Source organism: Micromesistius poutassou (assembly GCF_964030765.1).
Source record: "Micromesistius poutassou genome assembly, chromosome: 3".
Taxonomy (NCBI): domain Eukaryota; kingdom Metazoa; phylum Chordata; class Actinopteri; order Gadiformes; family Gadidae; genus Micromesistius; species Micromesistius poutassou.
This window is the reverse complement of record NC_140273.1, coordinates 13,398,127-13,422,126: the sequence shown is the minus strand read 5'-3', so window position 1 is coordinate 13,422,126 and position 24,000 is coordinate 13,398,127. Positions and strand designations below refer to the sequence as shown.

At 47.3% G+C, this 24,000-nt stretch overlaps 1 protein-coding gene across 1 annotated transcript in view; it reads right to left on the bottom strand.

Annotated features, from left to right (window-relative positions):
* The window catches only part of hhip (hedgehog interacting protein), a 34,920-nt gene extending 15,547 nt beyond the window's left edge, over positions 1–19,373 (bottom strand). Inside the window, exons 1-5 of the mRNA XM_084466243.1 lie at positions 18,644–19,373; positions 14,755–14,950; positions 9,451–9,598; positions 8,233–8,434; positions 757–908 (exon numbers count right to left, since the gene is read on the bottom strand). Coding sequence (XP_084322369.1) covers positions 757–908; positions 8,233–8,434; positions 9,451–9,598; positions 14,755–14,950; positions 18,644–18,928 — 983 coding nt within the window. The 5' untranslated portion in view covers positions 18,929–19,373. The remainder of the gene's footprint in view (positions 1–756; positions 909–8,232; positions 8,435–9,450; positions 9,599–14,754; positions 14,951–18,643) is intronic.
* Positions 19,374–24,000: the final 4,627 nt, after the last annotated feature.

Sequence of the window (24,000 nt, the reverse complement as noted above, 5' to 3'; positions counted from 1 at the left end):
AGGGGAATGGAAAAGGTAGAGAAAGTTTCTAAAAATAATCTGAAAGTCTGTCATTATGGTTGCGTCCATAGGGCTATGCTATCTTCCTATAGAGTAGAACCCAGAATTACAGAAGAATCAATGCATTCACTATAGAGACTATACACCTCATGGGCTATATTTAAAACAGAACTTAACGTGTGTTCACCAGTTACGATGGAAGAAAGGAAAACACTGGAACGAGTTAGGGGGATTAAGAAAGCTATTACTTTTTCCAGGTTAATGGGAAAAGGTGTGTTATCCAAATAGACTATCATCATAAGTGATAACCCGTAATTTAAAACATTTAAACTTTCAAGCATTACTATTGTTGAAGCTTTAGGATGGTCTATATTTAAAAAGTCAAGATTACATTTTAGTTAGCATTTTTTTTTTACATTTTTGTTAGTATTCTTTCTTTTGAGGCCTATCCATGTAAAAGCGACACTATAAACAAGCTTTAAGAACATGTTATAAATATAACATGAATGTTTTATTGTCTCTTTTGAGTCTCATAATACGATAACATTCAGTTCAACAGACAATCCTCATATGGAAAGTTCATGATGTGAATCCTAAATCCAAAACTATTAGAAATTCCTCTATCATTACGGACTGTCGCTTCTGAAGGCGGGACTTCATATCTACATGGATACGGGGGGGGGGGGGGGGGGGGGGGGGGGGGGTGCAGACATGCTATAGACTTCCCCCTCATTCTTCCTCTCCCTCTCGCGTTACCTGGACACGGTGTACTCCACCACGCGCAGGATGTGGTCGTGCGGCCCGATGGCCCAGCGCTCCTGGTTGGTGGTGTAGGAGACGTACAGCTTGCCGTTCTTCTTGTAATTGGGATGGAATGCCAGGCTCAGCAGCCCCCTTTCATCTCCGCCCTGCAGTCAGATGGGAACACAAAGGATCTAGGAGTTAATTATGCTCCCGCTCCCTTTCCAATGGGCGGGAATAATAGCCAGACCGTGGACCCCCCCCCCCCCACCCTGCTCTACCCTGTTCCTCCTCCTCCTCCTCCTCCTCCACCTCCTCATCATCCTGCAGACCACAGTAACCAGGCCCCCCCCTGCCTGTGAGGCCAATCTCCTGCGGGCCCTGTTTGATTCTTCTCCTGACCTTGTAATTCTCCATTGTCTCGTCTCAAGATATGCGGTGTTATTTCTGACGTTATTAGGCCCCTCCGAGCACCCATAATGGGCCGTGCCTACCCCCCTGCTCCACGCTGCCCTGGACTATGATAACATGAACCCACCGTTACAACACACGTTGGGTTCTGGAAGAGCTGTATTTCTTCTTTACTACACCAGCAACCTCACACACACTGACACTCTCACACACACACAAACACACCCACACACACACACACACACGGTCCACCACACAAACACACACACACACACACACACACACACACACACACACACACACACACAGACCCACCCACCCACCACACATACCCACACACACACACCCACCAGACACACACACACACACACACACACACACACACACACACACACACACACACTCTCCCACCCCCCAGCCTGGTTATGTGTGTTTGTCCTCGGGGTCGGTGGGTGTGGTGGTGGGGGGTGGGGTGGGGGGGGTTGGGAGGGGGTCTGTGACGGCCAGGGGCCCCCCCTGGGGGCCCCCTTTGTGTGGTGATTTGTGTGTGTAATCTTTGGGGGTTATCCGTGAATGCGACTCTGAGTGGCTGAAAGAATTTATTAGCTCACTCACAGTTCATAGAGAGCACAACGGTCCCAAGTGCTTCTGTCCTTCGCTTTTATTTTTTTCCCCCTTCTCCTCCTCCTCCTCTCCCCTCCGTTGCCTCCCCGCCTCTCCCCATCTCCAGAGTCTTTACCAGTGTATCCCGTAAGTCCGGGCGGAAAAAAAACTCAAGGACATAAGAAGGGAGCAAAGGTGGACGGGGGGGAGGGGGGGGGGGGTGGGAGAGAGGGGGGGGGAGTGTGGGATTGGGAGTAAAAGAGGGGAGGAAAAAGGAGAAGGGGAGAAAGAAAGAGAGGAACGAAACCTAAACAGGGAGCGAGCTGCCAAGTCCCACTGTCTTGGCAACATGTTTAGAAAACATCTAAATTGCTTGTGTAATATGTAAACCTTTGTGTCACCCCGAAGGGAGGGGCGGGGGGGGGCTACATCAGTTGTCACCACCAGGGTGGTCCTCTCGTCATAGTTGGCTGTAATAATCAGCTATAGCATTTCAGTCCTTAGGCAGGAGAAAGCCTGGTCAGCCCTTTTTCTTTTTTCCTTTAAAAGTTAAACTCTCCCCCCCCCCCACCACCACCCCTGTTATTTGGTATGACAAAGGAATAGGCAGAATGTTAAGGTTAAGGTGTTTAGAACGTGAGAAAGGCGATGGGAAGTGTGAGCGTATGTGTGTTGCTATGTGTAGTTGTTAAGAGATCCAGGGCAGACAGCTCCGCCATTCTGGGGAATCAAAATGCTGGAATGAAAAGTGTGTATAAGAAAGTGAGACATGATCATCGCCTTGCTCAGGGTAAAACTGTATGCACTGCAGTTGTCTATAACAGAGTTAAACCAAAATAATAATTCAGGGGGAGAAAAAAAAAAGATTTGGTGGCAAACCTCAAGTTGGGTTTACTCAATGTTACGGACCAGGCAACCTGCCGTCATATCATAAAACGCTCCACGTATCTTCCGATTCTGCATCCTGGGGTGCAGTTGAACTTTGTAAAGGCCCGTCCAACTGCACAGTAACCCCCGGCCAAACTCAAAACGCACACGGGATGACTCGACGCCATGGAATGTTCTCGAAAGAACCAAGAAACAGCGGGGAGCCACAAAGCACAGCACTGTGGTTCCATTAATCTGCGTTTAAAGTTTAAAGTTGTGAAAGTTGACAAATAAATGTCCAAACCTACCCCCCCAAAAAAGGCAGAGTTGGGATTTACGAGGGCTACTAAATGTCAGATTGTTGAAGTCCAATAAAAAGATATTGTGTGAGAGGCGATTCAGTACATAACAGCTGGGTGCATGATGGAAGAGAGGTGGAGGAAGGAAGAAGAAAAAAAAGGAGGAGGAGAAGGAGGAGGAGGAGGAGGGTGCGAGGAAAAGAGAAAAAAGATTCATTTCAGGAGAAAGCTCCAAAAAAAAAAAAAAGCAAAAAACTCAACTTTGAAATGCTTGACCTGATGTGTTGGATTTGGAGATGCGGTGACCCGAGCAGCCAAAATAAACACGCATAGGGAACGGGTCAGAGACCAGAATTCCGGAGAGGCCTAGGTCCGGAGCCAAACGGGGACCACCAGGACACAGTGGTTAAAATGGGCTGAGATGTCGGTTCCCTCGCTAATGACTAGCTCCACAGAAGCCGGCGGGGCAGGAATGGTAGCAGCATGGCCCACGAGAGGCGAACCCCCGGTCTCAGAACGCAGAACGGACGGTGATTATTTCGACGTAAGATGCCGATCTAACGATCTCCCTGCGTGGATCCTTGTTAATGGTCTGCTTTTAGGATTGATGAACAAATGACTGTTCCTGATTTGATTCACTGACAAACATGGCATTCACATTTGTTTTTCCAATGGTTTCAAGCTGTGACATATTAGCTTTTTAGTCCGAAAACGTACCGCATTGCGGCAAATTCTGGGTTGTTTCGAAAGAAAAAAAAGATTACGGGTACATTGTGTTGTCTCCCTGTACTCTTTGTTAACCCCGTCTCTTTTGGGTATAGAGTAAATATTGTCGGATGGATTACAGATAGATCAATTCAAAATGGGGTTGAAACGGTAGCCGATGTTTTCAATCAGTGCCGTTCCGTCGTTGAAGCCATCTGATGGTGGAGCTTTGATGGAGAACCTCGAGAGTCTGCTGCCCTGATTAGCAACAGATGATGTCTTTATAACGCCATTCATACTCTCTCCCCCAGCTTCGGAAAACGTCCACAAATCAACCCCCCCGGCCCCCTCTTTACTGCACCCACCCTGAAAAACAGAACGTACCTTCGACCCATTCTGCAATGGCATTTTGTTTAAGTTTGGTTAATCATGAGTTCTCTGCTCCTGAAGGTATTGTTCTGATCAGCCTGCCTCCTCATTGATCTCCTTCTGGTTCTGGTTCTGGCCGTATCGGGCCAATGTTGGCATTCCACAGAAAGCGTGGATTCTTCTGGGATGAGTGGCGGCAGAACCCCCACCCCCCCCTCCCCCAGGCGGTTATGTGGAACCGTCTGGGCCTGTCTGGGTACCATGGTGGTTAGTGTGACATGATTCCTACCATGTCCAATTCCACAGGACAGCTGCCTTTCAGTCCCCGATGATGCATGTGTTGGCCTGGTGGCTTTGTCAGAGCCAGATCCTTTAGATCCTGAATCGCTCACGGGCTATCCTGTCCCCCTAAAAAGACATTCCACACAAGTTGATTGGAGAAAAACAATGTCTGGACTCTCGGCTCAAAGGCTATCTGTAATAATCGCATTCAACCCTCAGACGCGTAACCAGGCATGCACGAACACACACACACACACACACGCATACACACACACACACACACACACACACACACACACACACACACACACACACACACACACACACACACACACACACACACACACACACAACCAAATACCCTAGCCTCAACTGCACAATGAAAACAGAGATTCCAGATCTCTCTTCTACCTGCTAGTATAAAAGTCCAAGAGTTTTTTGCATAGCAATCCAATTACAATTCTACATTGCCAACAATCCTATTCCCATCCAACACTCCTATTGCACAACCCTACCGAGATGGTTCCAAGCAAAGCACCATTGAGAAAACATTTCCTCATTCTCCCCTCACCCACAGAGAGAAGAAAAGTATGCAGCATATCACAAGTGGTTTACCTCATAATGGTACTAAACTCATCTATCTCTTCCACCACATTAGGGCTGTCCATCAGGCCGGTTATTACATCAATAAGAAAAGCCTGGAGGTTACAAGACTTGCTACTCCCCTGTTACTGCCAAAGGGAAAGTCTCCGTTCATCACTGCCAGGGAATATACACTGGGCAGTGTCAGAGCAGTGATGGACCACAGTGAGGGAGACCAACTACGAAAGAAGTCAGCAAAAGCTAGGAAATGAAGTAAAAATAAAAATGCTTTTGCTTTTTGTAGTGCATTGTAGCTGCATGCATCATGAAATCTACCAGGGCGGTTCACCCTGGACACACTTGGTCAAAACATGACCGAGGCATTCCGGGATATGTTTAGGCCATTTTTCAGCTAGGAAGAATAGAGCAATTTGTTGACGATTTTTCTGGTTATCTAGTGACCCCTGGTAACACATGCTGATCTGAAATATAAATGTATGTCTGTGTACATTTTCATCACACAACACATCAGCTCCATCGACCGCGGTTGTCATGAAGACGAGGTGCTCGGCGAGTCGTCTGTGACCCAATCAGGTGAGGGGGTGATGCACTGTGGTGGAAGACATGAGGAGCCTGAGGGGCCTGTAGCATGTGACCATGAGCCTATAAGGAAGCAGTAAAGGAGCGTGGAGATGATATCAGCCCTGTGGGGGCAGAGGGGGGAGGAGCTGAGGCGGCCAGAGGGAAGAAGGATAACAAGGAGAGATGATAAAACGGATCTGGAATAATTGTACACTTCCTACCAGAGAAAGAAAGATTTTGAGCAAGCCCACAAAACGGCACTCTTGAGGCCGTGTGTGTGTGTGTGTGTGTGTGTGTGTGTGTGTGTGTGTGTGTGTGTGTGTGTGTGCGAGTTTGTATGTGAGAGAAAAAGAGATAAACTGTCGTGGCGTGAGTCTCTTCTCTGTGCGTTTGTGTGTGTGTGTCTCTCCTATGAGTCTGTGTCTGTGTGCGTGTGCGTGTATGTATGTATGTATGTATGTGTGTGTGTATGTGTGTGTGTATGTGTGTGTGTGTGTGTGTGTGTGTGTGCATGAGTGTCTATGTGTGTGTGTGTGTGTGTGTGTGTGGTGAGAGGCTGGGTGGCTCTATGTGGGGCACCAGCAGAGATAGGATTTCAGGAGCGGGAAGAGAACACCCACAGAGCAGCCGGGAGAGCGGCAGCGCTGCAGCTCAGCATTGTCTCGCAGCAGGGCCGGCTTAATTGGCACCAGGGGATCCAGCGAGGGAGGGAGGGAGGGGAGGGGAGGGGAGGGGAGGGGAGGGGAGGGGAGGAGGAGGAGGGGGGGGGGGGTGGAAGGGGGCTAGAAAACAGCAGGAGGAACCCCAGAACATTACAATCAAAGCATGTGCATTGGCCTGATGATAAAGCCCTTATCTTCCGTCGACTTTCCCCCCCTCCCCCTCCTCCCCCAGGGCCTTGTTTCCTAGTTCTGTATAAAGCCAGCTCCATCCTGTTGATGCAGCCAGTAAACACCTTAGCTAGTCCCTGGTGCCCCTACTTCCCTTCTCTACCACCACCACCACCCCCCCACCCCCCTCCCCATCCCCCCATCCCCCCTACCACGACAACTCGTGGGCCCCTGGCCCAGGGGTCCAGGATTTTGTCTGCCACTGGAAAAGAGAAGGATTTGAAGGGTAGGGCCCCCCCCCCCCCCGTCGTATTTCTCGTAACATCACCACACAACATCATCTCGTCCACCACTGGTGGAGGTCCGTCATGACGATAGCAGTAGCCAGGAGAGCAATCGCCGTTGCCAATTGCGCCGCTCTGTTTGACTCGCCGTAAACGCCAGCGTTCCTGTCCGTCGGACTGGAGAGGGATGCGGGAGGCATGCGTGATACATAAACTTCCTGTTCGGGAGCGTGCCCCCCTAAACATCTCATCTGGCCCATCTCTTTACGCAATCTGAACTATCCAAACAAACTGTTGCAGAACATCCAGCACTGCAGATAAACAATGATACGTTTTCTTTTTTTTTGCAGAGGAGAAATATGTTACTACTTAGCGGCAGAATGGCCCGAGACTTCGATAGTGAGAAGATTGCTGCGAGATGGATTACCTCAGGTAGGATATACATGGTGAAGACTGGTTGTGGTTTTCCTAGGAAATATATCATCAACAAAATCTGGAGGAGCATTTTATCCTAATTTGGAGGATGACATTTTGTGATGAAATGGCCCTAAATGATGCTCTGAGAGCTGGAAACAGCTAGTTCACGTCTATTTTCTGTTGTTGTTTGGTTATAATTCTCTCAGTTCTAAACATCTCTGCTCTATCCTGTGCATGTCCATGTTAGCTAGGGTTTGGCTGGCTAAACTGAATATGCTGGTAAGTGTGTGAAAAGAAGTACTGACAGAAGACTGTACATGGTTCTGGAGAGAACGGTGAGTGTAGGGGTTGGTTCTAGGAAGGGAGAAACGGTTAGGGTAACGGTGTGTTTTAAGCTTGGTCGCATTACCATTTGTTATTCCAGACAGCGCGTGGAATATCTGAGATGTAACATGTGCAGAAACTGCGACTTAAACAGGTATTAATTAACACATTTAGCCATCTCTTGTTGGGTTAGGAAAGCTCAGCAATGAGCTAATATGGGTTGAGTTAATTGGCAGTTAATTATTAGTGTTGAAAATTGATGAATGCGTGCTTATTTGGCGTAATTACGTAATTGAATGTTATTACTGCGCGAGCACCACGTTTAAGGTATTTGCGTTGGCATGGGAGAGTTTTCCACACGGTCACAGTAAGTACGTCTGTTTGCTGAGGTGGTAGCCCTTCTGCAGCGCAGAAAGACTGCCATCAAGCCATCTCTCATCCACGTTGTTGTACTACACTGCCTACTTATATGCATAGAACGACTTCCAGGCTCACACACAGGAGTAAGTGTGTTTCATTTTATTTCATTTCACTTCCTAAATTGCCTCTGGCCAACATTGGATTGTTTTTATTGGAAGTGAGTGTGTGTGTGGATGTGTGTGTATAAGAGTGTGGGGGGATGTGGGGGGGAATGGGGGTTTGAGGAGTATCATAAATAAGGTGGATGGGGCATCTTTTCATCATATTTGTTGCGACCAATCATGTTGCTTTGGGGGAGGTGGGAGGGGAGCTGTAAGCGTGTGATTCGCTATCAACAGCCAACACAAAGTCGGCCATCAGTTTCTAAAATCCCCTTCAGCGATCAACATCTCTGTAACGAAACAGGAAGGGTAGGCTTGCTCCCGGCCTGGACTCTGTACCCCCTTCTTTCCCACTAGAGGTTCTGCTGTTACCCCCAGTAGGACAGCTGGATCCCAGAGGAGCTACGCCCCTTACCTTGAGGCTGCTTTGCACCAGCTTGTGGATGTCCAGGAAGGGCTCCTTCAGCACCTCCAGGTCGGGGGTGAGTATCCGCACCACGCCCTCCCTCTCCAGCACGAAGAGCCGCTGCGAGCCGTCCCCACAATGCACCACGGCCACAGGCTGCCGCAGGCCACTCAGCACCTCCTGGGCACAGTAGCAGTTGTGCTTGTGTTTCCTAGGCGACCGAGAAGAACAGCCAAACAAAATAAAAAGGGTGAGAGGTTGTGTCAGGGATGTTGATTATCTTATGAGACTTTGAGGCTGGATTGATTCATCTTGTTTTGTAGCGCACACAAATGATTTGGTACGCTCATGTTGTCCCGAGCAAGAATGTTGTGATTCATAATATCTGATATTATATATATATATATATATATATATATAAATAATACTATATATAATGTATATTATATTTATATTAAAATACAAATTATTTAATCTAAGGAATGTGAACTGTTATTTGACCACAATATCTGCCGTATTGGATTCAAATGTCCTTGTCTAATTTAGCATTACGACGAGGACTCAACAGACAGCGGTCCTACGACAATACGTTTCAAATACTCGTTTTGGCATTTCAAACGTCTTTGGACCAAAACTCCTGCCTCGCGACAACCGAGGCCTCCGGCAAAGGTGAACACAGGGCGAGTATCTCTGCAGTCGCTCCCATGATGCCTCTGGGTAGAGCAGATGAAAGGGAAACCCAGCACAGAGACAAAGGCGTAAAGCCTGCAGCAGGAGCCAGGGCTGCTAGGATAAGCATTTCCATTATGCTGGGCCAAAGCTGGATGAATGTGCTCTGAACAAACTGTGGGGTCACACAGGAGATGCCGCGGCAGAGCATCCTGTCTGGGATGGGAGCGGAGCTTTGTCGCGATGACCCGGTGAACTTGGGACTTTTAAACGATGTGCTGGGAGGTTTAGTCTGGAAGGGGGGGGGTGCACACCTGCTTCAAGGGTGTGTCAATACAAAATCCTATTGCGGACCATTTTTTCATTTTTTTTATTGACATTCCAAAAAATGTCCACCCTTTTAATAAATGTGGAGTCAATGTGAATTATCATGGAACACGGAGCATGATGTAATCCCAGGCTTTCGCAACCGTTGGGTTCCCTCCTCTGGGTTCCACACGTGCTTCCACACCAAAACGGCGGGTTCCCTCCTCTCTCATGCAGCCGAGGTCCACACACCTGCTGATCTCCTCTATCTTCTCATCCCCCAGGTAGTTGGACTCCTGGCCCCGCGGCGGTGGCTTCCTCTGGTAGTCTGGGAAGCAGGCGCCACCGTCTCTCCGGCCGTAGTACTGACAAAACTCGTCCACGTCTGCCTGGAACAGCTCTGGATGGAGACGGAGAGAGAGAGAGAGAGAGAGAGAGAGAGAGAGTGGGAGAGAGAGTGGGAGAGAGAGAGGCGGAGAGGGGAGAGGAAGAACGTCTTAGATGGAAAACACGACATACCGACATGACTTCATGCGCTCCACACACACGTCAAACGCACGCGGCTCGAAGACACGCAGACGTCACTAAACGTTCCCCCCTCAAAGCCGTGTTTACGCTTCGCTAAGCTACTCCGGGCGTGTTTGTGTGTCAGTGTGTCTGTGTGTGTTAATGTGTGTTCTGTCTGCCTGGGTGCATGTGTGTGTGAATGCGTGTGTGTGTGTGTGTGTGTGTGTGTGTGTGTGTGTGTGTGTGTGTGTGTGTGTGTCTTCCTACTGTGTGTTTGTGTGTGTGTGTGTGTGTGTGTGTGTTTTAATATGTGTGTGTCTGCACATGCACTTTTGGGGTGTGCTTTTGTGTTCGGGGAAGTGTGGAATTAGAGTAGATGAGCCAAACCAAATTCTGGCTAGACCGGGGGTGAAAGAAAATGAACAAGTGAAAAGAACGGTGGGCCAGGCCAGATGGCTCGGACGTCAGAACGCACTCAGAACAGGACGCCGTGCCCTCTCTCTTTCACATCATGTTTTCTCTTGATTTATGAAGTGATGACGGTGCAACAAGCAGATCCTGTTCCCCGTTCAGGCGTTCGAGGGGAGTAAGAAAGAGAAGTGGAAGGGTTGTTTAATTAATTTCTACCGTTCTACCATGTCATGTGTAATGTGTTAATATCGCGTGACTAACATTGCGTATTATTCGTTCCCCTCTCTCTCTCTCTCTCTCTCTCTCTTTCTCTCTCTCTCTCTCTCTCGTACGTCATCGTGGACCGAGGCAACTGCTGGATGCGTGCAGCTGGCATCGGAATGGCGAGGAATCAAAAAAGGCTCAGCTCTGCGATGACAACTTACAGCCGTTCTGTGTGGGATGGGGGGCCGGGGGGGGGGGGGGGGGGGCTAAGTCTTGGTTAGGTAGTGGAAACCAGTGGGGGATAGACCACTGGATGGTGGCAGGTACGGAGAAACTTTCTATGACTTGTGTTTATGGCTTGTGTGAAGCAGCATCTGTTCCAAGTGGACTGGTCCACAACTTTATTTGGACCAGCGTGTTTTATGTTAATGTTGAGCTTTTTTATTATTAGGCCCCCCAATGTGCAGAAAATAACAACCTTCACCACATCACATACTTTCGTAGGTGCACACGGATATGTTTGGTTTGATTTAGGATGCATTGAAAAAAAACGTGATCACCTATAAAAATACATGTGAAACATTGAATATGAAAGAACCTGTATTCCATCAACTGCTCCAGACCAAAGTGTGTACTTTGCGAACAACCTTTATCTCATCATCTTTTTGTCATTCGACCTTCCTATCTCTCGTAGCCTTGGTCGGTGGTCCGGGTGGTCCGTCTCTGTGAGAGCACGCACCGCTCTCCCCGAGTCTTCCCAGAATCACAACATTATCCTCAGAGTTCTACGAAACCGCTCCTTTTTATCTCCATGTGGGCAGACCGCAGAGGGCAACAAAGAGAGAGAGAGAGAGAGGGATCTCTCTCGCAGTCAATCAGCGTCCCTCTGCGACCTAAAAACAACCGACGCAATATTGTTTCCCTTAGTGAAACCCTCAGAGGGAGGAGGAGAGCAAATACACCAGTTATAAAAACACAAACAAGACTCACTCACTCTGTTTTCATCCCCCCCCACACCCACACACACACACACACACACACACACACACACACACACACACACACAATCCGACCACAGCGGCTGACCGCACCAAATACTAGAGGTGATAGGATATCCCCCTTGAACATCTAAACACAACATGCAGATCAAACACACTTCACACGCACGCTCTCTCCCCCCCCCCCCCCCCCCCCCCCCCCCCCCCAACACACACACACACTCACGGGCACACATAGCACAGATGGTGGTGAACACACAAACATCTCTCCCAGGCTGTACCACCCACCAGCTAATGTGTGTAGTTATCTTAGGCATGCTGGTTAGGGACCCAAGGTACATAGCTAAATGATTAACTGAGGATGGAGCAGACAGGCAGGGCTACAGGGAGCACTGGCGAGGTGGTGACGCCAGGCCAAACGCAGAGAGAGAGAGAGAGAGAGAGAGAGAGAGAGAGAGAGAGAGAGAGAGAGAGAGATAGTTGGAGAGTACAAATCAGAGTATGTATTGTATGGACACATAATGTGAATGCAATGATTGTTCGGGATTATTATGCCGATATATTTAGAAGGCAATACCTGACATTAAACACAAGTAAATTGGTAAAAACATTACACTTGAAAATCTTCTATATTTTATATGTCCATAGTTATGTATTATTATCATCACATTCTAAAAGTATTTTTTTGTTGTGTTTTTCCTTTTGTTTCAATAGTCCATAATGTAAAGATGGGCCATATAGCTGAAAGATGGGCCATATAGCTGAGTCTTAGTCTAGGACTAAAGGAGAGAGAGAGAGAGAGAGAGAGAGAGAGAGAGAGAGAGAGAGAGAGAGAGAGAGAGAGAGAGACACACTCAGAGAGACGAGTGTATTTCATTTTTGTAAGGTAAGGTAAGATTGGCCATATAGTTGTTTAAAGTGAGGATAACTTTCATGTTTTTCATGATATAGGGTTAGAGAGAGAGTAAGATAAAGAGGGAGACAGAGAGAGACATTGAGAGACAAGGAGATAAAAAGTGGGGGAGAAAGAGAGCTAAAGACAATGTGGATAAGAGGTTGAAGGAGAAAGAAAGGGAGAGAGGATGAGAGAAAGAAAAAGAAAAAGAAAGCGAGAGGGACAGAGAGAGAGAGAGAGAGAGAGAGAGAGAGAGAGAGAGAGAGAGAGAGAGAGAGAGAGAGAGAGAGGGTCCACACATCCCTGGCTCCCTGGTGCTAACGTTATGCTTCCATCTGGTTATCTTCCAAGGCAGCCTGGGTGGCCCACCCAAAGTACTTGACATCTTGATGCACTTGAGCAGTTTTACATACACACAACCTTTGTAGAAAAATAAATGTGTCATTCGTCACCACATATGCTGCGCCGGAGTGATGGAAGACTGTAGCAAAACGAGCGAGGAGGACTTCTTCTGGGATTCTTCTGCTAAGCCCCCTCGGTTTAACTCTCCCAGTCCGTTTGACTGCCTGCTCCCTGGGATTTAGTGCAACTTTAGACATCGCTCATTTCTCTCTCCCTCTCTCCTTCCCTCCAGGGGAAGGGAATTCCTCTTCCACCGGCTCTCAGTGCGAAACCAAAGAGGTGCGCACACGATCCAGCCAACGGCCAACCGCATGACAGAGCTGTTACGTCGGGAGAGATAGGCCCGCTGACTCGGGCGGAATGTGTTTGTTTGATATTTGACTTGAGGGGGCAAAACGGCCGCTTGGGTGGGAGGGGGTGGATCCAGACTCACTGTGTTTGAAACCGTTCCCCTCTTTTGCAAACCTCAGCCGATCTTATCAGGGCTGCCGCGACAGAGCGGAGAACGAGGACGGCGCAGAAATGTTTGATGAGGTTTGGAATGCGCCCCTCCAGGCGCCGCCGCTACCTTGCATTTCGAGAAGCGCGCCTCTTCAAAGGACGTACCTCCCGGAGAGACGGCCGCGCGGGGGTAACGGCGTGGCGTCAGGTATACACGGTCAAAGAGAGTCGCTTCGTCCGCTGTGGACGAGGAGGTGCGGTGTCTGTGACCGGTAACGCCGTGATGTAATTCTGCCCTCTGATTCATTTACCCCAAAGACTTGCTCACACCTCGGAAAACAAACACACGACACGTTGAGTTGGCCAAAAGCTTCAGTCAAAGCAAGCCAGGGTTTGTGCTCCACTGGTGGCCCTGGGACAGGTGAGGTGGAGTGGTCCAAAAGTCATGTCTAGACGGCAGCTTATTTGCTTTGACATCCTCCGAACGTCAAACTTCCTGGGCCCGGGCAATAACTGAGGAGTGTTTTTTTTTTTATGTCTATGGTAGGAAGTATGAAGTTAACAGTTCATGAAATTAGCCTTATATGTGACATATTACAATGAAATAAATAAATATTTGTTGCAAGTGTATTCATTTCGAAAGAAAACGAGATGAACAAAGATCGGAAGTGAGCAATTCTAACCGTTTGTCACCAAATAATGCAGCCATCAGTCCGTCTACGATCGGTTGAATTGGTGTTCCTTCAGTCAAACAGATTACATGAAGGTAATTTCAAACCGTGTTTTACTACATGTACTACGCAGAGGAGTAGGTTAATTATAGCATGTTTTTCTGTTCTTCTTTATTACCATTTGTGGTACCCACCGCAGCATTCTTTGGTATGCATGACAAGTGTTTACGATTTACCAGAGGATTTCGCACACCTCCGCTAAAAAGCCACCTGGTATAATCCTCGCGGTTTTCAAATCCGGGAAAAAAAACCAGAGCAACTGCTACTTACGACGTTACACACTTAGACCACTAGACCTCACAGTGAGTCACATGTATGTGAAAAATTTCATAATAAGTTGAAACGGAAAGGAGAACAGAAGTTTTTCCACCCCGCTATGCCACAAGTACGGCTAGACTGAACGGTGTCTTAAAGGGGAGGATGTCGTAAACAGCACAACACGTAGCGCTCTGCTAATTGCTCTTCACCCACTGAGTGCAGACTAATTGGGGAACGTGAGAATGTGGTCAGACACTCTGGGCCCCTATGCTCTGTATTGCCGATTGGCTGTTTAGAAAATGAAAAAACATTCTTAGAAATAGAAAGGGAAGGGGTCGAGGTCAAATAACGTGAGATCTGGACAAATCCTTATATGAGAAATGTTCAAAATGAGGTGATATATAATATATCCTGATATATATATATATCCTGATATATAATGAATTGTTGAAGGACGAATACATAAAAGATCAGAATCTATGAAACAACAGCACATAAATACTTTCTCATCGAAGAAAGAGAGAAAGTGGCAATAATGGTGTCTGTGTGTTTATGTATGTGTGTGTGTGCGCGTGTGTGTGTGTGTGTGTGTGTGTGTGTGTGTGTGTCACCCTGAAAGTCACACCTCTTGCCTGCCTTCCGGCGGCAGTCTACAATGACCTATAACCCGTTAACACCAGCATCACCACCCCCCCCCTCGTCACCTCACCTGGTATGTGTCCCCTGCAGGTGTAGTAGAACTCCCGGCAGAAGTCCTGGCAGAGTCGGGGCAGGTCGGGCTCCCTGTGCAGCGCCTTGGCCTCCGCGTCGGGTGAGTGGAACAGCACCTGGGCGTTGGGCGAGCAGCGGGCACACTTGATCTCCTCCAGCAGGCGCCCACACTCTGTGTTGTTGGTGGAGAAGATCTGGAGAGCACATGTGAGGAGGAAGAGGAGGAGAAGGAGGAGGAGGAGGAGGAGGAAGAAGAGGAGGAGGAAAAGGGGATCAGTGGAGGATTATTCAGGAGGCTTGTTGTTGCACCCCAGAAACACTGCCGCACTGTGTTGTTAATGTACCCGGTTTAACGGCAAACATTGCCCGATTTCGTTAACAAATTGTTTGATTTTTGTTGTATTTTTGGCTTTTTATTTGCTGGGTTTTGGACTATTTTTCTTGAGGATTAATAGTTTTTCTATAAAAATAGAAAGTCTGGGAACATAAAGAGATCTATCTCAGGCTATTTCTCTATATATTTTTAGCAATTTGTTTAGTTATTTTGGCTCCGGTTTGATTGATGATGTGACTTTTTATGCTGTAAAAGAAAATCGCTTGCGTCAATGAATGTTCTTGAAATTGTAGTTCCTGTCAAAAATATAACCGCACACACACACACAGGCACACACATCACATATCCACAGACACACACACATGGACCCTCCAACACCAGGACTCACACACAGACACATGCACACACAAATAAACATCTTGATTACCAAATTGTCGAAGCTCAAAAGTCTGAGTACCACACACTTGTCCACAGTGCGGCTCATTCATCCACTTGTTTACCAAACTTCACCAAACTCAACATCAAATTACAACATTTCCCCGACCAACACGTTGGAGGGACATGACATGGATACCGTCAAAATAAAGAGTGTCAACCACTCATTGGCGCTCCACTCGACAAACGCAAAAACAAAGATTATTCCTGAAGAGAGAAATTAGTAGGGATTATTTACCTAACAAATTAGCTGCCACATGAGCAGTGTAATCTACTTGTTTCACATTGTGGTGGTGGTGGTAGAGGTAGTGGTGGTGGTGGTGGAGGTGGTGGTGGTGGTGGTGGAGGTGGTGTTAGTGGTGGAGGTGGTGGAAGTGGTGCTAGTCGGGAAGGAGTGGCGGGGGTGGTGGTGGTGGTGATGGTGGTGGAGGTGGACGTGGCGGTTCACGTGCAGCCACACAAGCAGGCTGGTAGTGTTTTGCTCTGTGTGAGGTCCATGTGTAAACACCATTTGAGAGATAGACAGGCACATCATTCCTTCTCTGGTATCAACAAATTAGCAGTCTGTCGAAGTCAATTAGTGACAGACCCCAAAGCCTAGCATATGGGTGCCTTACGCACTCTCTCCCCACTCTCTCTCTCTCTCTCTCTCTCTCTCTCTCTCTCTCTCTCTCTCTCTCTCTCTCTCTCTCTCTCTCTCTCTCTCTCTCTCTCTCTCTCTCTCTCTCTCTGTTATTTTTTTAAAACTAAAAGCAATGGTGGAAAAGAAGCGATGACTCTTCCTCTTATTACACACACATACACACACATACACACCCTATGTGCCATCACCATTGCTCGCAACACTGGAAACACATCTGGGATGGATCCATGACGTATACCATCAGGCATACAACAGTACAGTATGTTGATATATGATGACATACAAACAAGCAAGAGAGTGAAGAAGCAGAAGCAAACGGTAAATACAATTCTAATCCGTTGAACCGCATCTTCAGGGTCTATTGTCTACGATGGATAACCGGTACATAACCTGTTAGCTTGATGTAACCATTCCCAATTTAGGAAAAACAAGACTCTATCCTCTGGGATTTCCGTCAGGAAGAGTCAAGATGGGAGGGTGTTTCAGTCCAAAAAAAGACTAGTCGACAGACTGAAAGCCCATGGAGCAAATATATCGGGAGTAAAGTGATGAGGGTTCCTCTCCTCTCTCTCTCTCTGCTGCCTGTATTGAGGACACTCAGATTCATAGGTTTTCCTGTCCTCCTGCTCTCTAAATTGCCCATTGATTCTGTGTGCCATGAGCTGGCACCGGCTCCAGGGATAGTAGCATTCGTGTGCTTTCAGCCATGCCCTGTGCCCATATGTTGCCATGGGCCGCTCTCCAATGTTGCCATCATTCAAATGGGAACAAGTGGACCTTTTGTTGCTTGTTCCTTCCCCTGAATTTCAGCAAATTGTCCCTGAAAGACGGGGAGAGAGAGACTATAAGCGAGGGTGCTCATCAATGGTAGCGTTGGTGGGTGTGTGTGCTTAATAATAGAAAGCAGGTCAGGCAACCAGCCATATTCTGGCAACAGAAACGTAACCTTGCCATGAGGTAACACAACCGCTATTGTATTTTATACTTTTGGGGGATTTTTTGGATATTTGATGGTACGTGTTGCAGTTTTTTAGAATTAGTGTGATAAACCAGCTGTTACGGTATGACCCATCTAAATTATGTTTGTTTTGGTTAAATTGCTGGATCAACCAAATCATTAGTTCAAAATGTTCACAAAAAAAATCCTTGCCATTGAATTCAAACATGGAATTGCAAACAATTTGAGGTTTTGCATGCAATATACATATACAGATATATTAAGAAGAGAGGGAGACAGAGACAGAGAGAGAGAGAGAGAGAGAGAGAGAGAGAGAGAGAGAGAGAGAGAGAGAGAGAGAGAGAGAGAGAGAGAGAGAGAGAGGGACTCAGTTGAAGGCTGTAGTCTGGGGGACTTTAACAAACCCTGGCCTTTGGGAGTAGGTGTAAGTTAGTTGGCAGGGAGGGGTGGAGGTGGGAGGAATATAGTGACGGGCACATACACCCTCTCAAAAGCATTAACACTTGGACAGGGCCGATGACTGGGGGGTGGGGGGAGTGATGTTATCCAGCTTCTCCCATTAGCGAAACCAACAAACACAATGCTGTTGTTGTTATTCTTTTGCTATAAGCAAAAAGGACTCCCTGTGTGGCCAGTGTAGTGGGGAGGAGGAGAAGTTGACTCGGCTCCATTCAGTTTTCGCTTCTGATTTGCATGACTTGAGCAAATTAAATGATGCAATATGGCTTTTTGTCGCAACACAAAGTGCGATACCACCCAGCCAGTGAATGAAGAGTTGTTTACATGAGAATAGTCCGCGAGTCTACCAAAAGATCCTATAGCAAACTTACGAGTAGGCGCATAATGCTACTAGTTTTTGACTATTTGTTGTTAAAGGGATTAACCGGTAAATTAACGAAATATTTGGAATAATTCTGTGACGATTATTTATTATTATTATTATTATTGTTATTATTATTATTATTATTATTATTATTATTATGTATTCAGTATAAAACGGTCAGAGCGTTTAAATCAACAATAGTGATAAAAACGGACGTATCAATGAACTTAATGAATATCAATGAAATAAATCTGAGACCGATAACCATGGTAACACTGGAACGCGGTGGACACCCTGAAGCATTCCAAAATAAAAGCACGCAGTCACCCGCTGCCTGAGAGACACAAGAACAACACAAAACAACAACAGGTTCACCAACACAGCCTCACACTATCCCTGACATTTTCTTTTACATATTCTCCTCAGACTCGGTGGAAAAAAGACCCGGGAAAGGTTATGGCGAGACCGGTGTTGTCTCTCTGGGAGGCACGGCGATAGCTAGCTTTATTTTCTAACCATCCCCCTTTTGCTCCAATAAAGGGAAATTCAGCTGTCGACACCGAGGCAGAACGACAATAAAAGGCTGTAAACGCGTTTCCCCGAGGCGTTTGGCAGCTAAGGTCCCACGTTCTCTCCCCCCCCCCCTCCTCCCCCCCAAGTAGGCAAGAATGCGACAGCGTGCTGGTGAACATACCCGTGCGTCGCGCCGATGCAGGATCTGATAGGCGGCTCGTCTCGTGGGGCAGCAGGACACGCGAGGATAGAGCCGGGAACAAACTTCCCCACTGCTGCTGCTGCCGCTGCCGCCGCTGTCCACTGACAGCTTTCTATCCCGTTTCTTCAGTCGTTTTGGCATGCTCCCATCGTAACATCTTCGTCTCCGTGGGCTTATTTCACCTCTTTCGCCGAACTTTGCATCTCCACATTCCCACACGTTGACCGCGATTGCCAAAACGAGCATGAATTGCAAGTGCTTCATAGTAGTTGTGGGAATAAGTAGAATTGCAAAAATAAGTTGGGGAAACAAAGTTCTCAGGAGTGAAAGTGCCTCTTAGGAAACACTGTCGTGGAGTTGCTCCTGTTTTTGTTTATCGTAGATGACTACACGTTGAACCGCATTCAGCAATAACAAACAACATGCAATAAAACTGTGTGTTAGGTTGATATTGACCAAGCAATTTAATTAAGTCATGCGGTTTGGAGATATTCCATCAGACTGGAGTTTCTAAATAAATTAAAGTAGGCTCCTACGTTCTGGATATTTGATAAAAGTACGAAATAAAACTACAAAATGTCCTTAGTGAACCAATAAAAAAAAGGTTAGAAATCGTTGTTGTTCCTTTAGATATTAATTCCGTTTCAGCACAGAGGCTTGTGCGCAGGGTCAGAAAATAAGGAATAAAGTTATCTCTCACTTAGTCCTGAGAGCGCTCACATGTTTTCCCGTGCTCTTTCCTCCTTCTTTTTAACCAGCGCGCGAGAAGAGGAGCGAGCATGGTGACGTATTGTTTGCCGGAGCGCGCATGGGCAGGTCGCGCACACATTGAGGGAATGCCTACCTGTCAGAATCTTCTTGCAAATAAACAGGTTGACTCAGACGCTACGAGCAGGACGGAAGACAGCCCCAGGGCGTATATATTTCGCAACCAATGCAATCCACAGCATGATGTGATACGGCTTTGTTATATATTTTCCCGCATGCATTTGTTTTGAATCGAAGCAAGGTTACTTTGATATTTTTGATTCATTTTTACACACACAAACACACGCACACACACACACACACACACACACACACACACACACACACACACACACACACACACACACACACACACACACACACACACACACACACACACACACACACACACACACACACACACACACACACACGACCACGCATGCAGACGCACAAAACAGTATTTCAGTCTCTTCCTAATATGATTAAACAGGGAAAATGTGGCACAACTAGGACTATCCTAATTTTCAAAATAAAAGCCCACAAAGGCAATTCAACTGAGAATGTCTGACCACGGCGATTAACAAAGAGAAGCCAGGTCTGGCTCAGGATACATGAGAGGGTCTGACATCAGTTACATTAGCTGCACCTGTTCTCACTTGGGGGTCTGTGGTCCCCAAGCTCGGCTTATCTCGGAATCTGGACCGCAATCCAGGAGGGCCTGGTTTGATTGTGGGCAATTATGGAAATGACTGTGTGTGTCCCTGTGCGTGTGTGTGTGTGTGTGTGTGTGTGTGTGTGTGTGTGTGTGTGTGTGTGTGTGTGTGTGTGTGTGTGTGTGTGTGTGTGCATAGGTGAGTGTGTGTGTGTGTGTGTGTGCGTGCAGGTGTGCATTCGTGTACGGGTGTGTAGGTGTGTGCATGTGTATGCGCTACAAAGCCCCTTTTTGCTTGATGTGTCCCCCTCCACCCTTTGAATTCTTCACATTGCCCCCCCACCGGACACATTTCAGGACCATGTATAGCCAGTCCCCACCACCGACATCACGGGAGCCTGTAGGGACGGCGAGCGAGCAAGGCCATTAGGATGAGAGGGGGCGGGGGGGGGGGGGGGGGGGGGGGGGAGTGTGATGGCCACCACCAGATCCTGAGTGAGGAGCCGTGGAGCTGTGGCGTGGCCGCGGCATAGCAGCAGGAGAACATGTGGGCTCCAGCTGCGGCCCCAGAGAGGAGCAGCACATCTGCCGGCGGAGATCCACCATCACACAGAGACCCAGAGCACACAGCCCGCCCTGGGGGAGCGCAGGCCAGGGGAGACCACGGGCCTCACGTGCACACGCATGGTCGTGCACGCGCTCGTACACAAACACACACTTGGGGGGGGGGGGGGGGGGGCGCACACGCACGAATACGCGCTCATGCAGAAACACACACATGCACAGGTGCATATGCACACGGGTGCGCAGAAAGTCACACACACACACACACACACACACACACACACACACACACACGTACACACAACAAGGGTTCGGCGCACACACACACACATACTTGTACAGACAAACACAAGTTCACAGAAAATATACGACCAGATGGGTACACTATTTCAGATTGATGTGGATCCAGCCGATGTAAGTAGAACTCTAAATCTCCTTCTCAAACTAAAGCTATTGGCTTACAGTGTTGGCCCTATAGTTTTAAATGGTGAAAACCAGCACACTATTAAACTCATCATGCATACGAGTGATTGATTCCATGTTCAGCATGAGGCCTGTTCTTCTCTTGGTCAAGTTATTATATGTGTTGGATTTGGCATGCAGTGGCATTGTTTCATTTTTTTGTCCTGCAGTGAACCCAGCATGAGAAACACCTTCTTTTTTATATCTCTTCATGAAATGGGGGGAACCGTCGAGGGGAGAGAAAGATGGTTGTCTATAGCAAGCCCGAAGTAACACAATCAAACAATACAGCAGCACCATAAGACAATCAGCCAGTGGAATTGCTTACTTTATACTTGTGTATAAACATGTAAGCATGCTTCTATATGCTATGTGAACCTTCTGAAATGAATTAGATGTAAAAAAAAAAATATATATATATATATATATAGGCACACACAGTTTGGATTCAAGAACGGAGGTGAGTTAATCTTAATAAAATATCAAGTAAAGCATGAAGTACCTGTGTCTGGCTATATGGGTTAGGGTGTTTCATTCCCATCCGAAACGTTCTGGGTTCAAACCCAGTGTGTGCTCACTCACCTGGTTTATACATCCATTAGTACAACGCCTAAATTCAAATTCCCAGCTGCTTTCGATGAAAGTGACTTCTAAATGACTGAATAGTAAATATATTGCTATAGCTCATTGAAAAGACAAAAAAGGGACACACTAAAGAAAATATTTGCATGTTGGCATTGTAACAATAATTCTTCAGAATATCCACATATTCATATATTAGCCTGTTTCTATTCCCACTGGGCCAGTAGGGGGATTCTCATTGGCCGGTTCTGCTGGTCTCTATCCCTCTGGAGAGGATACGGTATCCCAGAGGTTTTCAGTTTGGTTAGCGTGTGACCACACAAGAATCAACAACATGGGGCTCTGAGCCCTCTCTATAACCTTCACTGCAACCTTCACCGCTTATTTTTTTTGTGAGGAATTTTGTGTTCTTCCTGTCTGTTCTTTGCACCTTGTGTTTACTTTAGAGCCGAGGACGCAAGCTTGGACAGATGACTTGGCAGGATTTTCTTTTTTTAGCGTCCACATTATTTCCACACAGGTAATGCAGTGAATTGCAGTCATCAGCTACACACCCATGGTGTGGTGGGTCCATATGAGCTGTGCACACAAGTAGAAAGGTGGGCCTATCAACATCCCACGTATATCAGTATTTTAATTACAGTAATAATTAAAATACTGAATAGTCTCTTGATTATAGTGATAATCAAGAGGCATTTCCAATTAACGTCAATGTCAACAAAAATTTGCACAGCATTTTGGAGGTCAAAATTGCTTTCATTTCGTTATACAAAGATGTGTTTGAGTTGTTAATTAGTCCTATTTATTATTATTATTATTATTATTATTATTATTATTATTATTATTATTATTATTGTTATTATTATTAAGTATTTAATATTGCCAGGAACAACAAAGAATATTCACTAGTTGCCAAAGAAAAGGATAACACCAATAAAACCAGAAATCTAATATAAACTAATCGAGTGTGCGATCGGAAAACATCTAATCCCGATTCTCCAATTTGATTTGATTTCTTAAAAAGCTTCAACAATCGGAGGGCGTAAAACATTGCAAGAGCCGTGTGTAATGCGTCCTCCTAACTCTTTCCACACGGCCTCCGCCAGTACCATCCGCCCTGGCGTTGCATGACGTTACACTCACAGTCCCGTTCCCCTGGGCGCCCTGCCTCCCCCTTCACTCACAGGCCACCATTACCGACCGGCCCCACCGCTCATCACACCCGTTCAAAAATCCTGAGAACAAACCTCTTCTTTCTTTTCATCTGGTGGTTCCAACCCTCACCTTCACCTCCCACTGCATCCACTGGTGTCACTTTCACACCTTTTTATTTTCCTTGCGGCCCCCGGCGTTCACGACGACCCTGGGCCCCTGTGACTCGGCACTCGGAAAGTGTTGGCGGTGTCATTAATAGTCCTGACAACAGCTTAATAAGGGCCCGCCATCTGTTTATGGAAGCCCCCGGGCGAGAGACAGAGAGGAAAGAAATAGAAAGAAGAAAAAAAAAGATCCAGTAGCATTTTCCTGCTGTGTGTATGTGTGTGTTTGTGCGTGTGTGTGCGTGTGCGTGTGCACGTATGATTTCCACTTGAATGCCTCTAAACAAGCAAGGACGCCCTGAAGGGCCTTAAGTGACTTTAGGCAGCGTCATCTTCGGTTCTCCGGTGAGTCAGTGGCTGTCCCTGGGCTGGTGGCCCTGGCTCAACAGCCAGTAATTCAACCCATCCCACTCCCTGCGCAACACCATCAGCAGACCAGCTTTGCCCCTTCGGCATCCTGGCCACCCCCTTCCCCCCCCCCTCCCTCCCTCCCGCTCATCCTCCTCCCCCCCCGCACTCATCCTCCTCCCTCTCCTCCCCCGTACCACCCTGGAGTGTCCTAGGGGCTCTTTGGCTCCCGGCAGACACTGGGCTGGATGAGTAACTGGAGCCACCCAGGCCTCTCCTGCCTGTGTTGTGGCACCAGGGGCGTGGACCGCAGTGGCCCAAGATAGATCGAGTGGCGTTTTGTGGCTAGTGTGGCTGAAATGGCTCGCTTTCTCACACACCAAGCCCACACACCGACAAACACATGGAGACGCAGCGATACGATGTGCTTTATGAAGGCCTAAGTGGGAAGCTAGATGCAACCACGTAGACGCACAGCACAAAGACAAGAGGAGCAGGACTACGATCTCTACGCGACAAATTAAGGAATGGACAAACACAAGGGCTTTGTTGGAGTTGGTCCACCTAACCCTTTCCCTAACCCTTTCCCTAACCCTTTCCCTAACCCTTATAATTAGGGTGTCACCATTTTGTAGTGCTGTCCAAAATGTGAGTGTGCA